The sequence below is a fragment of the Solanum pennellii genome, chromosome 4, assembly GCF_001406875.1.
Source record: "Solanum pennellii chromosome 4, SPENNV200".
NCBI lineage: Eukaryota > Viridiplantae > Streptophyta > Magnoliopsida > Solanales > Solanaceae > Solanum > Solanum pennellii.
The window spans coordinates 2594765-2609229 of NC_028640.1; the positions used below are offsets into that span (position 1 = coordinate 2594765).

General features: G+C 35.6%; 2 protein-coding genes across 2 annotated transcripts; one reads left to right on the forward strand and one right to left on the reverse strand.

Moving 5' to 3' along the window:
- Positions 1-396: 396 nt before the first annotated feature.
- On the forward strand, positions 397-9407 carry LOC107015576 (katanin p80 WD40 repeat-containing subunit B1 homolog). Its single transcript, XM_015215890.2, has 19 exons — positions 397-626; positions 722-849; positions 1263-1393; positions 1737-1854; positions 1961-2187; positions 2726-2828; positions 4097-4167; positions 4295-4369; positions 4461-4604; positions 4704-4932; positions 5131-5652; positions 6471-6530; positions 6604-6722; positions 7607-7771; positions 8067-8141; positions 8229-8341; positions 8425-8541; positions 8632-8700; positions 8798-9407. Exons 2-19 carry the CDS (start codon positions 819-821, stop codon positions 8859-8861), a joined length of 2433 nt encoding a protein of 810 aa, XP_015071376.1. The 5' UTR covers positions 397-626; positions 722-818; the 3' UTR covers positions 8862-9407.
- Positions 9408-9957: 550 nt separating this feature from the next.
- On the reverse strand, positions 9958-14170 carry LOC107015933 (alpha-galactosidase 1-like). Its single transcript, XM_015216383.2, has 15 exons — positions 13785-14170; positions 13002-13060; positions 12867-12923; positions 12622-12656; positions 12448-12551; positions 12294-12369; positions 12152-12210; positions 12011-12076; positions 11831-11914; positions 11620-11684; positions 11364-11446; positions 11159-11249; positions 11020-11069; positions 10790-10930; positions 9958-10192 (listed from the first exon to the last, which is right to left on the reverse strand). Exons 1-15 carry the CDS (start codon positions 13976-13978, stop codon positions 10100-10102), a joined length of 1257 nt encoding a protein of 418 aa, XP_015071869.1. The 5' UTR covers positions 13979-14170; the 3' UTR covers positions 9958-10099.
- Between the last annotated feature and the right edge of the window lie 295 nt (positions 14171-14465).

The following is a 14465-nucleotide window of genomic DNA, read 5'->3' on the forward strand; positions in this document are numbered from 1 at the left end:
AGGTCGTCAAATGATTTCTTTGCTTTCAACGGTACAATAATGCTTCTAGTTTAAATCACCTTATTTCTTCGTCTTCACCTTATTAATTTATCCACATTATCGTCCTCTTCAATTTTAACACTGTTGTTGTTTTCATTACTTTAATTACTTTTACTAATTTTATTTTTCGTACTCTGATATTTTTACCATATCTTCTTTACTCTAATCTCCAAATTATTGAGATCCACTTATAAAATCACATTAAAATCATAGTTTTAATCATATTTAAAAACTTTTTTTAAAAAACTATTTTTATAAAGTTTAGTGAAAATTTATTAAGCATAAACCATTCACAAAGATATTTAAAAAACAAATTTAATTTTTATGGAAAAAACATAAAAGGACCATTTTTGTCATTTTCTCGTGATTTTGAAAACGCCATTTCTCCTTCTTCTTCACCTTCTCAAATTTTCCCCTTTTCGCCATTGTTTTCAATCCTCATTGTGAAGAAAAATCATCGCAAAAATTGCATTTTTTTAAATTGAATTTGAGCGAAAAGAAGCAATAGTTTGTTGAATATACTTTAATTTTTTTTTTAGAGATTTTTTTCATCTATTAATCGCCAAAATTGACAGCGTTTATGCAATGTAAGTTTTGTCAACCGAATCATATGATTTTTTTGTGTGTTTTGTGTAATGTATTTTACTTTGAAGTTCGAAGACTTACTTTAAAATCTTTGCAGGAAGGACGGAGAACAAAGGGTTTATTGATTTGTTGCGTAATGTGCTGTGAATCGAGAAGTGGGTTTTGTTTGATTTGGTGGTTTTGACTCTATTTCGATGGCAACTACCAAACGTGCTTATAAGCTACGTATCCTATTTTTTTTTTTTTTGGTTTGTATTGTTAGTTTATTTGCTTAATTTTGTTGTTTGGCTTGTAATTGATCATATAGGGTAACAATTTCTTCATAAAAATTGAAAATTGTGCAATGTGGTGAATGTTTAACTTTGATTGGACTGTATATAGAGACAAATGATAGTAGGGGACTAGGTTCTTAATGGTTTTTGTTTGTACTGGGAAAAAGGGGAAAAGAAATGAATGTGAGCTGAGGTGTACCGGTAGTAGTCTCTCTACCTCATAATGGTAGGGGTAAGGTCTGCATAGATCCTACCTCCCCCACACCCCAGTTGTGGGATCAGAACTGGGTATGTTGTTGTAGAAATGAATGGTAAATTAGAGAACTCACACTATGATTTGAAGACCTTGACAATGCTTTGTCACAGAGGAATTTGTAGCTCATTCTTTAAGTGTGAACTGCTTAAAGATTGGCAGAAAATCATCCAGGGTTCTTGTAACTGGGGGAGAAGATCACAAGGTTAATCTCTGGTCCATTGGCAAGCCTGATGCCATATTGGTTAGTATCTTTTATTAGTTTCTCTTTTCATTGTAATTTCATTTCCTTTGTTATGTATGTGTGCATTGAGATCAAAATATCTTTTGCTCTAACCAAAAAGGAAGGTATATGAGTACAAAGGGTGAATGATTACATTATTAAATTTGATTTACACTGTCAAGCAGCTAAATCTATATTATGTAGTTCCTTTTTGGATGACCACAATGGAATGTTCTTCCTGATCGAGGTTGTTGTTTGGGGCTTAACCTTACGGTTATCATTTTCTCTGTTTGCAAAGATGCAATTTTAGCGGCAACATTGTTTGTTTTTTAACACATTGTCTTGTATCTGTATTCTTGTGTAGAGCTTGTCAGGTCATTCAAGCGGAATCGATTCAGTTAGCTTTGATTCTTCAGAAGTTCTGGTAGCTGCAGGAGCAGCCAGTGGTACTATTAAGCTTTGGGATCTAGAGGAAGCCAAAAGTAGGCTTTTTAGAACTTTATTCTCTGTGAATATCATTTTTTTATTTTTATCGTGAACTTTACAAACTTTACAAATTCTATCTCTTAATCGATCTATATTTCTCAGTTGTTCGAACTCTCACTGGACATAGATCCAATTGTATATCATTGGACTTCCATCCCTTTGGTGAGTTCTTTGCATCTGGGTCTCTGGACACAAATCTAAAGATATGGGATATTAGACGCAAAGGGTGCATTCACACATACAAAGGTCACACTCGAGGTGTCAATACCATCAGGTTCACGCCAGATGGACGCTGGGTTGTATCTGGTGGAGAAGACAGTAGTGTAAAGGTCGGACTCTTATTCTTCATTTCTTTCCTTGTTCAGTAATTATATTTCGGAACTAACACATTGAAGTGACTTCTAATGGTTGAGACGTTGGGTGAGCCATATCAGACTGTACTTGCTAATATTTCGTATTATATCTAAACGACATGGCTCAGAACAAAAGAAGACTGATTATTATTGACATACATCAACTTAATGAAACATTCACTTATGATGATGCCTTTATACTTTCTGGGTCTTATAGAAGCTACTTTGTTATAGATCAGTTGGTACGCTAAATAAGGTCGTGAGATGATGGAATGACGGATATTTTAATCTTGGTACTTAGCACATTCTTATGACCATGATGAAAACCACTATTATTAAAATCAATCGTGCCGTACATAAAGTGACAGCGATGCAAAACTACTATTTTAAGTAGTTTATTTTTTCCACGTGCATCTTTCTAGGATATTATTGTTTGCTTGATATCAAGTAGCTGTAACCGCCTGTAAGCTCTTTAAGTCTAGTTATCCTGATAATAGATTCAGTGTTGTGGCAGATATGGGATTTGACTGCAGGAAAGCTTTTACACGATTTCAAATGTCATGAAGGAAAAATTCAGTGCATAGACTTTCATCCTCATGAGTTCTTATTGGCTACAGGTTAGATAAAGCTTTGACTTACTGCTACAATGTTCTTCTTAATTGAAGGTCATCTTTCTTGTTGTCTTGTAAATCCTCCTGTAACTTTTGTTGTATTTCTGAAATGAGTTCGCTGATGCATTCTATGATCTATGCAGAACTTGAATCTAGTGGCAACCTAAAACTTTCTCATGATGATATTCTTATTAAAGATTAGGATAACCAAACATTTTATCAAGAAATGACAAATTGAGAAGAGTATTCTCATGATGATATTCTTATTAAAGATTAGGATAACCAAACATTTTACAAGAAATGACAAATTGAGAAGAGTATACTCATCTATCTGAACTTATGACTAGATTTGATAAGTCTTGCTATTGAATATTGATTAATAACTTTATCCGCCATTATTATTTTCAATCTTATTTTCATATTTTTTGTTCTTATCTCCAGTATAAGTGCTTTCCTCTCCAATCAGATCTGTGACTTCTATCTTGGGGATCTATAGAACTGCTTTGTCTACTTATATAAGAATCTGTTTTTCATGCAAGTACTTACATAAAAAGTATATAGAAATGCTTTATCTCATTGTGGTGCATGTTTTTAGGGGAGTTCGTACCTGATGAATAAGGTTTTCATATGAACATCGCATGCTCCATGAAACAATACTCTCTTGTTTCCTCATAGTTGAGCTTTCCTTCTCTAACCAAAATATAGGAAATCCAAACATCAGTGCCCTGTTCCCTAGTGTGGAAACTAGTAATTAGTGTTAATCTAGCTTTGGGATTTCCTGCAGTGTTTCTTGTGAAAATATACCAGGAACCCCATATAAAAAGTGATGTATATTTTTGTGTCGAATTATTGGGAATTAAGTTTTAGCTTTCTTTTTCGTGATTCAAATTTGCAGTTGGGAAAGAGGGAGGGGGAACCAAAATAGGAGGGCACTGTAATCTGTATTTAGGTTTTGAGAAAGTATAAGGTGTTAACTAATTGAAGCCTGCATCTTCAGGTTGCTGGTGCTGATTACACAACCGAATTCAGGGGGTGTTGGGGGTTAGTGTGTGTGAGGATTGAAGAAAGGGATCAAATTAATTATAAAAGAGTCACCAAGAGCTGGGCTTGGAGGCCCTTACGCCTTTATTTATATATAATAGGTGAAAATTAGATAGTTGTATATAGAATTAGCCAAATCGTCTGAAGCATGAACAGAATCGCCTTCCTTCTTGTGTCTTATCACGAACACTGTCAGATGCCTTACTATTTGTTCATGGTTTTTGCATAACCAGGTTCTGCTGACAAGACAGTTAAGTTCTGGGACCTTGAATCTTTTGAACTCATAGGTTCTGCTGGACCTGAGGTTTGTTGGGTTCTTCTCTTTGATTTCCCTTTTCTCATTGCAGTAACCACTGCTGAGTGTTTCTCATGTATTTGGAAACTGTATGCATTGTCAGTATAGTAAAAAAAATTGTTTTACTGAAATCTAGACAACAGGAGTGCGTTCCATGGCCTTCAATACTGATGGAAGAACCCTTCTTTGTGGTTTACATGAGAATTTGAAGGTAGGCATGCATTTTCTGTTTTGAGAAATAATTTTGTTAAATATATTTGGTGCTTAGTCCATCTCCTAAAGAAAGTAGTCCTTCTTTGTAGGTTTTCTCATGGGAACCAATTAGGCATCATGATACAGTAGATGTTGGATGGTCTACATTGTCTGATCTAAGTATTCATGAAGGAAAACTTCTTGGATGTTCTTATAATCAAAGTTGTGTTGGAGTGTGGGTTGTCGATATTTCGGTAATAGTCACCTTTTTCCATTGAAGTTGTCTCTTTGATGTCTTGCTTCTTCTGAAATTTCTAAGTAATGTCACACTTCGTCATGCTTGCCTCTTGCAGTGTCTTGAACCATACACAATGGATAGTTCTACACCATCCAATGGTCACTCAGCAGCAAAATCCAATTTAAGAGTGAATCTATCCACTTCAGCTGAGGATAATACAGATGCAAGTTGTCGGGGACAATTAATTTCACAAAACTCTGATCTTGTGAAAGAGTCTAAGTCATTCAGAAGACTTTCTTTGTCACAAAACATGGTTCTTCAGAGGGATTCTGCTGCTCTTACTAGTATGCTACTCTTCTGTTTTTCATGTTTCCCTTGCCTTAACATTATTAGCTTGGCACCTTATCTTAAGTTCTTACTCTGCTTCTTTAATTCCCCATTTACTACTTATTCTTTTAGCTCCTGGCCTTTGATTAGCTTCCTTTGCTTAAGTTTGATTGCCAGAATATTTTCTTACGTTTGCACTTATCTTCTGAATGAAGCTATCACAGATACTCCTGGCACCACACAAAAAGTAAATCTCAGTACTGGTCCAAAGGCACCTCCATTCAGCTCAAGAGCAGTTCCTAATACAACGGGTGTAAAGAGGAATTCAGCAAAAACCCAGTCAACAGAAAATGGCTCTATTGTCAATAAGGAGATTATACCTGTTCTTGTCCCAAGAAATAATGAAAGAACAGAGCTCGCATCTGAATACAGGAAAGGAGGAGTTGCAGGAAGGGAAATTCCACAAAGATTGCAGCCAAAAGTATCTGATTGGAAGTCTCCTACTACCAACGAAGACCTCGGGAGGCCAACTTCTGCAGCGCAGTCTGAAGTTGAAGTGCCTAAGGCTATTGAAAGTAGTAGCCCTGCAGACAGGAACAATTTTCCTTCTGTTAAATGCTCAATATTTGAAACTGCTGCAACTGAGAGAAGTGTGAATGATGACAAGAATTTAGTTTCCACAAAACTTGATATCAATACAGCACATGAGCCACTCTCCAGACACCAAATTGAAAATTGTGCGTATTCACTTATGTCCTATTTTTTTTATATTGTCTTTACCTTTTCTGCTTCTATGCTTTTGTGTGTTGTGGGTTGTTTTTAGACATTGTGAGGTATGATTTTTGAACAAGAAAGGTTTTAAGGTATATTATGCCGGGCAGTATCAATTATGTATGTGCCGTCTAATTAGATCTAGAATTTTAGCACCATATTTGTGGGTTAAGTTGCACATATATACTTCTAGGTTGGATTCTATGTTTCATTTGTGAAAAAGGAAGCCCAATGTTTCTTCTCCTGTTTGGTTCTCAGTGGTTATGTGAAGTGGTAGTATACCAGTAAATTTCATCAACTTGCAGCCAAAGGAATAGTATAAGGGGTGTAAAGGAAATTAATATCTTTTGTGGTGTGTGTATGGATATATCTACGCACGTGTGTGTGTGTGTGACTCCCTCTGTGTGTGTGTGTCTTGCCTTTTCATGTAATAATTTTTTTGCCTTGATATTTTTCATTCTTTTACACTTATTTTTTTGGGAATGTACTTCACTATCTATGTCAGTCACTTCAATAGCCTTGCTTGAACTTTACTTGGGTTTGGGTTTCTTATTTGCTCCCTAGTTCAAGTGATCATCACCATAATTGCTGTGGAAGGGAAATAGCTTAATTGTTTAATCCGTTGCTTTATTCATTTCTGTATTTCTCCCATAAATTATCACTGTCTTCTACTCAGTACAATTTTTTAAAAGACCTGTTCTGTGTTTTAACTTTATTTGTATTTCACCTTGTCTTTAGAATAATATGAATTAACTGTATTATTAACACTTACCCTTTGTACCAGATGAAGCCCGTGGAAATATTCTTAATAGGAAACCTTATTCCATGCTAGGTCAACAAAGAGGTAGAACTCTTTTTACTGCTATTGGTGCACTTCTAAATTATGGTTGTCTCATGCATTGAATTTGGAAAATTAGGTAGGACACGATCTACTATTGCAAACTGGGAAAAGAGAGATAAAGTTCCTGGATACGAGGGTCTTGCTCCCTGCATTGCTGGGGCGGTACCTGCTCCAGATGTGGTTCCGACCAATGTGGTATGAGTCGATTCTGCGTTTTTCCTTATTTGTTATTCCAACTGTTACTGCATATTGAGATTTTCCAATTTAACAATATTAATCATTTGTTGCTAATTTTAATGATGGTTATTTAAAGAATGTGGAAGCATTTCAGTATTTTCAATGTGTGACTTCAGATTTGCGGTCACATACTTTTAGCAAATTCTGAGATTTTTTCAAGTGAAATTAGCACTTCACAATCATGGAAAAGGATAGTGCAGGAACAGGGGAGAATGGGATTTCTGTTGACAGTTAGGGGTGCACATAAGTCTATCCTAATCAAAACACTGCCAGGCTTGGCAAAGATTATTCTCGACTCAACATAAAACTTGAAGGTTCCCAGTGATAAAGTCACAAAATAAATTAGGCTGCAAAATAACCAACCTAACTTTTAATAATCAGAAACCCGATTTCTAATTTATCTAACCCAAACAGAAGAAAGATAGAAGTGATGGCATGTTCATTCAAACAGGAATCTTAAGGCCGTGTGGGGCAGCTAGAATGCCATCATTGAGAGAAAAAGGAAACTAAATTCATCATCGGAACTTCCTTTTTCTTATGTTCTGTTTGATCTCTATCATCATTTTGTTGGCAGATCTATTGCTGAAAATTTTCTAGTTAATAGAAGTAGAATCCTGGACTGAACTGATGTTCATTATTGTAGTAGTTATACCGACTTCATAGATAGACATTCACTTTTGTGGTAGTCAATGCATTAGGACATGTGATAGCTAGAACATTGAACTGTTAATACCTAAATAGTTTTCACATAATCTCATGAACTTTGTTGTTTCTTTCGTGAATATGATTGGATAAAAGTCATTTATGTGAAAGTTGTATAATTTCTGTCTTCCATGACACAGAATTTAACTTATCGTAATTCAAAAATCATACCTGAAAAGAGAGAAGACCCCTTATCAGCTGTAAGTGACGCGGTTACTGCTGACGATGAGGATATCATTGCTGACTTGATGGAACAGCACAATGAATTTGTTGGCTCGATGCAATCTCGTTTGGCTAAATTACAGGTAGCAATTTTGGAGAACTTGCTAATGGTTATTAGATTCTCTTACTTGGCAACATTAAGCTTTTGCAGTCCCTTGCAACTAATTTATGTGTTTAAGACTTTAAGTCCGTTATAACTGATTCGCATCATCATAGATGATGACCTACTTGGAAGGTTTAGCCTACTCATTTTCAGAATTTCTTGCTAATTGGTAAGATATGCTGATTGGGTGGGGAGAAATTTAATCAGTTGATCTCTACCATTTGATTTGCTCTTCAAGAGTCGCTTAATTATATCGAGTTTTTGACCTTTTGTAGGTTGTCTACCAGTACTGGAAAAGACATGATATTAAAGGGGCAGTAAGTGTAATGGAGAAGATGGCAGATCATGCTGTAAGTCTTTTGTTTTTTGTGCCCTATTTTTAATATTGATATGTACCTTTTTAACACCATATGGTTTCCATTTGCTGGCTTACACAGGTGCTTTCTGAGTTAGTGAGTTTCTTGGCAGAGAAAAATGACATTATCACATTAGAAATTTGCACATGCCTTCTACCACTTCTCACGGGGCTGCTTGAGAGCAAGTTGGATAGGTAGAACAAATTGAGCTTTGTTTTCCTTTTCTTTGCTAACCTTGTTGAAAATTTTCCATGACTGACATGTTTTCTTCTTTTAGACATCAAGATATTTCATTGAGTATGCTACTCAAGCTTGTTAAAGTATTTGGTTCACTGATTTATACTTCGTTGTCTACTCCAACATCAGTTGGTGTTGATATTGAGGCAGAGAAAAGGTATTATTACATGTTTTCTTTTATTTCCTATTAATTATCTTATCTTTTTAGTTCTAGTTTGAATGGTTTTATTGCTTATTGCAACAAAAGGATGGAGCGCTACAATCTCTGCTTTATTGAACTTGAAAAAGTCAAGAGTTGTCTACCTGCTCTTTCGAGGTATGTGAAAGCACCTTAAGCCACCATCTTTAGGTCCGTGGAGAATATAAATTGCTAACATTTCTCCATCTCTCTATCTTTTTTTTTCGTCATTTAGAAGAGGAGGTTCAATTGCCAAAACTGCTCAGGAGCTGAATCTAGCACTACACGAAGTTTCATGAGTTTAGTATTATTGCATATAATACCGGAAGTAACAATGGTGTTGCTGAACTTTGAGTGACATTTGTAGATGCTGCACTGCATGCTTTTGTACCTTTGCAGAGCGAGTATCCTCTATGCAGATGCAACACTGACTACTAATTTCTTCACATTACACTTGTCATCATCGATAGTTATGGACAAACATGGTCACTGATGATTCATATAGCCGATCCCAACTTGTTTGGGACTAAGGTGTGTTGTTGTATTGAAGGTTAAGGACAACATGCTCTAAAGATGCTGCTAATGAACCTGCTTGTTGGAGAAGAATCCATCATACTAATTCTCACCTAACCCTAATATATATTGATTATTCTTTGTAATTGTAGGTTTTGTTGTGTGAACTCATGTATCCATTGTGGTAATCAGCATACTATGCAAGGGTGTTTAAAACTATAGCTGACTCAATTACTTTGAGATTGAGACAGTGTTGATTGATATATTTTATTTTGTGTCTTAACTTCTCAATGAAAGAAATGATATTGGCTTCATAAAAAAGAAAGCGGTTCAAAGGTTTCATGTTCGAGTCCAAAGAATGGAAAAAAAATATGATTAGAGAGAGCTTATAGCTTTAGATGAATAGTCGGATCGATTTACTGATTATTTTTTTGCATAATAAGACTTTTAGTTTGGCTTCAAATGACATTTATACGCGTCAACTTTTGGTATGTACAAGTAGACACTTCAAATTGTCTAAAATTGAACATCACATAACATACGTAGAACACAATATTGTCATGTAGGATGCCTTGTAGAAAGAATGTGATTATTTGTTCAATTCTATACAAGTTTAAAAGTCTTACTTGTGCATACTCAAAGTTAGAGGGCGTAGATGTTAATTGAAGCCAAGTTAAAAGGTTCGTTTTATGTATTACGCCTTACTTTTTGTAACCAATATACATAGATTATTCACTCATTTTACATGATCATACACACATTACCCATCGGCTATTTTTAGTTTAATCAGTTTGGTGGACGACAATTTAGACTGATTCTTCAAAAGGTTAAACTTATAAGATGTGAGTTTGAGGACCAAAAATCAGAAAGCTACAGTACATATAGAAAAAAAAACTCATACATAACATCTTATTAATCATGTTTAATCCTTTGTATACATTTGACACAAATGACAAGTTTATTTTTTTTATAGTTAAAACATAACAAGTGGAGAGGAAAAAACACAAGTGTGGTGCAGACATCTTCAAGCAATAGGCTTCAATACATACATCTTGCATGCATGAGAGTTCACTGTAGCTGTCAAATTCCCTACAAATTTTGTCTCCAATGTCTTGTGCTGCATCAGAATATGCCAAATCATTTCCATTATGAGTAAAAATGGTTAACAATCACTTCAACTAATACTGGTAAAGACTTTTATTTTCGTAACTTCTTAAAATGATGAATGATAGACTACTTTTATCGATCTAGCTGAGTATAACGTAGATTACTTTATGGATCTGTATCTATTTCCCAGATTTCTATTCATTACTTGTTGCTTCAGTGTCTTTTTAGCATGTTGTTGTTTCTATTTGTTGCTATTGCCTCTTCTTCACTGTTTCACTCAACTAAGAGTCTTTCGGAAACAACCTCTCTACCTTCTCAAAGGTAGGGCTACCCTTCCCAGACCCCACTTGTGGAAACACATTGGGTTTTTTGTTGTTTTAAGTATCACTATGAAGTACTTATATCCAAGTTGTATGTCTGTTTTTGACATGGTGAGTATCAGTGCTTTTTGATACCCGAGGGCTGTGGCCACGAGGTGTGAACCTATGACGTGTGTCTAACTCACACATCAGTGTTTAGCTCTTACTACTACACCAAAGCCTGGGAGCTCATTCTTCATGTAGTATTTCGACAAAATAGAATATGAATTGTTAACATAGACACATACCTCCCAAAGATCTCTTGCTATTACAACGCTGTTAGGAGGGATTCCGATATCATCCCAGTTTGCTGTTATTTCGTATCTCTGAGGACCGCGGTTGAGAAGCACTAAAGCTACTCTATAGCCTGATAGAGGTCCTGCCCAGATCTGTTCATAATAGAATGTGCACAGATTATCGTCTGCAATCTGCATTACGAACAGGGAAAAAAGTTCTACTATATGTAGACCTTCGTTACCTCAAGATCACCTTCCATTCTAACCTTTTTGCCCTGGACACCTAACTCATCTGTTCAATACAACGAATGAGTCTTGGTGATCGCGTATAAATTATAACAAAATGACTAGTTGCAGTTAACGTGTTGTGGAGTTCAGTACCTTGATCTACCGCGATCACCTCTTTGTTGGCTAGAATCTCCATTGTATCATGTGATAAATTTCTCACATCACAACCAATGATAAGGGGAGCCTAGAATTAGCATAGAATGTATCATACATACTGGCATTCTGCTCCACGGAGCAGAAATAGCGTTGATATAAAAGTGAAATAATACATTTACGAATGATGTTGCTGTTGTTATACCTTTGAAATCGCCCAGATACTAAAGTGAACGATGTATTCATCCTTTGTCATCCCTCCATTTCCAACCTCAAGCATGTCGGGATCTGTTTGGAATGTGTGAAGACAATATAACGAAGTAACTGGAAGTGTCCTCTATAATAAGTGAACGTTTAGATAATATGGTCACACGTTCTAACAATCGTATCATTCCATGAAGAATCATCAGGCCCACACGTGAAAAGGCGTGTTGAGACTTGAGATATATCTAAATACTAACCATTCCAGCCACCAGGCCTTGCATAATCTGCATAAACTTCATTCTGGTCTGCTCTAGAAATCATGCTGTCAAAAGAAGGAAAGACAAATACAAGATCAAGTCATGAAATCTATCGATGAAAAGACATATTTAACTACTCCCGATGACATTTTGGTCCATTCAACATATCTTTTAGTTGAATACAGACAAATTGAAACGGAGAGAGTAGTACCTTTCCCATGTATCACTGATATCGTTCGTAGTTCTCCAGCTGTTACCTAATTTACCACCCCACAATGCTGGATGCAAATCGCCCCTATTCGAGAGAAATAGGTGTATAGGATCATTAACAATACTGTGAAAATGAGAGCAGGGAACCACAAAAAGGGCTTATTAAGGAAGACATTGTCACCATTCACAAAGATTAAAGAAGATAGGCCTTCCAACTTTCATTAGAGCTCTCGTCATAACAGGGTATCTGCAGAAGAAATGGATCCCCGTCAAGAAAAGAAGTTCGAGTGGAATCTGTTACACATGATTTCGCGATACATACCTAACAGTTGGCTTTGTTCCATCGTGGTTGCAGTTATCGTACTTCAAATAATCAATACCCTGAATGAAAATATCGTTATCAACAACTATGTTCGAATTGTTTTACAATCAAGATTGATCACGATACTTATACTCATACTTACCCATGCTGCAAAAGTTGTTGCATCTTGTTCCTCATGACCAAGTGAACCAGGCATTTTCTTGCTACAAGTATAATACCTGCAGAATCATTACACGTTGAAATTCAATATCATCGATATCTTTTCAAAACGAATGTCATGAGCATGTTCAAGTTACCCTGCATCCGAGTAGATTCCTAGCTTAAGACCTCTACTATGAACATAGTCAGCTAAAGCTTTCATTCCAGAAGGAAATGTCGAGTTCTTAGCAGCAAAATTTCCCTAGAATACCAAGATCAAATTAGCAAGGAAGAACGTTCATAAACACGATTTCCAGTTGAGACAAAAGTACCTGATCATCGCGTTGAGGTTCAGCCCAGCAATCATCTAGAAAGTATCAAACACATGATATTAGTAACTACTGTAACAGCATAATCAGATGCAGATATGGATCGAGCTTATAAGTCGTTGGTGCTAGCTAGTGTACATTCTCATCTACGTTCAGGATATCGAAAACAAAATCTTGAAAGTTGGGTATATCATAAGAGATTCACACACAATGACTAAATCTACATCGATCTTTAGTTAAAGACGTACCTATATTAACATACTTATATCCGAGCTTATCAAGACCAGTTGAAACCAACGCATCGGCTGTCAATCAAAACAAACGTTCAATAATATACAGATGAATATGAATGTGTGATTGTTAAATAAAACAAATACAGTTACCAGTTTCTCTTATGACTTTCTCATCAATGTTGCAGGCAAAATGATTCCAACTACTCCACCTGAAACACAAATTTTGCTATTGTTAGTTAAAATCGCCGAAACCTAAACAGATTAACTGACCGTGCAAAAAATAACATATCCAATATAATTTCACAAGTGGAATGTGGAGAGGTTAGTGTGTATGTAGACCTTACTCCCTACCTTGTGAGATAGAGAGGCTGTTCCCGATCGGTCTTTAGCTCAAGATAGCAATTCAAAGTAATTTAAGAAACAAAAAATACGAAAATAGACAATTAATATGGAAAGCATAATATATCATTCGGAAAGAAAAGGACAATAACAACAACAAAATAAAACAAACACGAAAGTGAATCAACGCTCAACTATCTACTAACCATCTATCTTAGTCCGCGACCTCCACATTCTCCTATCTAAAGTTATGTCCTCGATAATCTATACAAATCTATTAGAGCAAAATCCATCATAATAAAGAACAAACACAAGACGGATCTAGGATTTTCTCCAAATGTATGCAAATCACCACCACGCCCTTTACTACACGTTCAACTGAATCTAGCATTTTAGACACGAAACTTAAAATTTTTTTACCAAAATTTATTTTTAAAATCAGATTTAGAGGCTAATCCATCAAATTTAAAATTTAAATACCAGAAACATTACATGCCACGTCATCATACAACATGATTAAAGATTAAAAATAACAATAATTAAGAAAAAAAATTCTAAATAATCAAATTTGGTTTTATGATTTTTTTTCTTTACCCCATAGGAGGAGTGGAGCCGAGTCCATTATTGAGCAAACTACGTCGTTTTACAAATAAATCCTCTTTCACTTTTCGCTGCTTCCGTTCCGGCCACCGCATTTCCGCCGTCGTCCGGTGGGAGTAACCGCCGTACACGGCGGATATCAGTAGACATAATGCAAGTATCAGCTTAATCCCTAATCTTAACTCCATTAGTTGAATTTTGATCCTAATTTGTTGAAATCTACACTTCTTTTTGTGTTTTTTTTTTGGTGTTTCAGTGTACTGGTTTTTATAAGAGCTGTTGACTACAGACTAACTCATCCATTGAAGGAGACAATGATGATATACTCCACGTTTTAGAAAATATCTTGTCTTTATGCTTTGAATATTTTTACGATACTGAAAATTAAAAACATGATGTGAGATTATTAAATTGGATCTGATTTGATTTTTATTTTTTAGGATTTTGATTAGTGTAATCAAGTTGATATTTACTATCGTATTATGTATCTAATCAGATTTTATCGAGTTTATCTATCCTAGTTCCCTAGCACCCCAAATGGACTTGTGTGGGTTCGACTTATTATATAGCCAAGCCCAACTATGTTGTCAATGTGGGCTAGTTCGATTTCGAGTTGGTTCGGTTCATTAGACATTTCGAGCCATCGATGGGCTAAATTGATGGTTTGGTGGGGGG

What these genes read in the sequence shown, in the direction of transcription:
- LOC107015933 (XM_015216383.2), bottom strand. Translation starts at nt 13,978, where the DNA reads ATGGAGTTAAGATTAGGGATTAAGCTGATACTTGCATTATGTCTACTG. An exon ending in GGTGATCGCGGTAGATCAAG is followed by an intron (nt 11,070 to 11,158) that starts GTACTGAACTCC and finishes TGTATTGAACAG; the next exon opens with ATGAGTTAGGTGTCCAGGGC. An exon ending in GAATGGAAGGTGATCTTGAG is followed by an intron (nt 10,931 to 11,019) that starts GTAACGAAGGTC and finishes TATTATGAACAG; the next exon opens with ATCTGGGCAGGACCTCTATC.
- LOC107015576 (XM_015215890.2), top strand. Translation starts at nt 819, where the DNA reads ATGGCAACTACCAAACGTGCTTATAAGCTAC. An exon ending in CAGACACCAAATTGAAAATT is followed by an intron (nt 5,653 to 6,470) that starts GTGCGTATTCAC and finishes CCTTTGTACCAG; the next exon opens with ATGAAGCCCGTGGAAATATT. An exon ending in TGTCTACCTGCTCTTTCGAG is followed by an intron (nt 8,701 to 8,797) that starts GTATGTGAAAGC and finishes TTCGTCATTTAG; the next exon opens with AAGAGGAGGTTCAATTGCCA.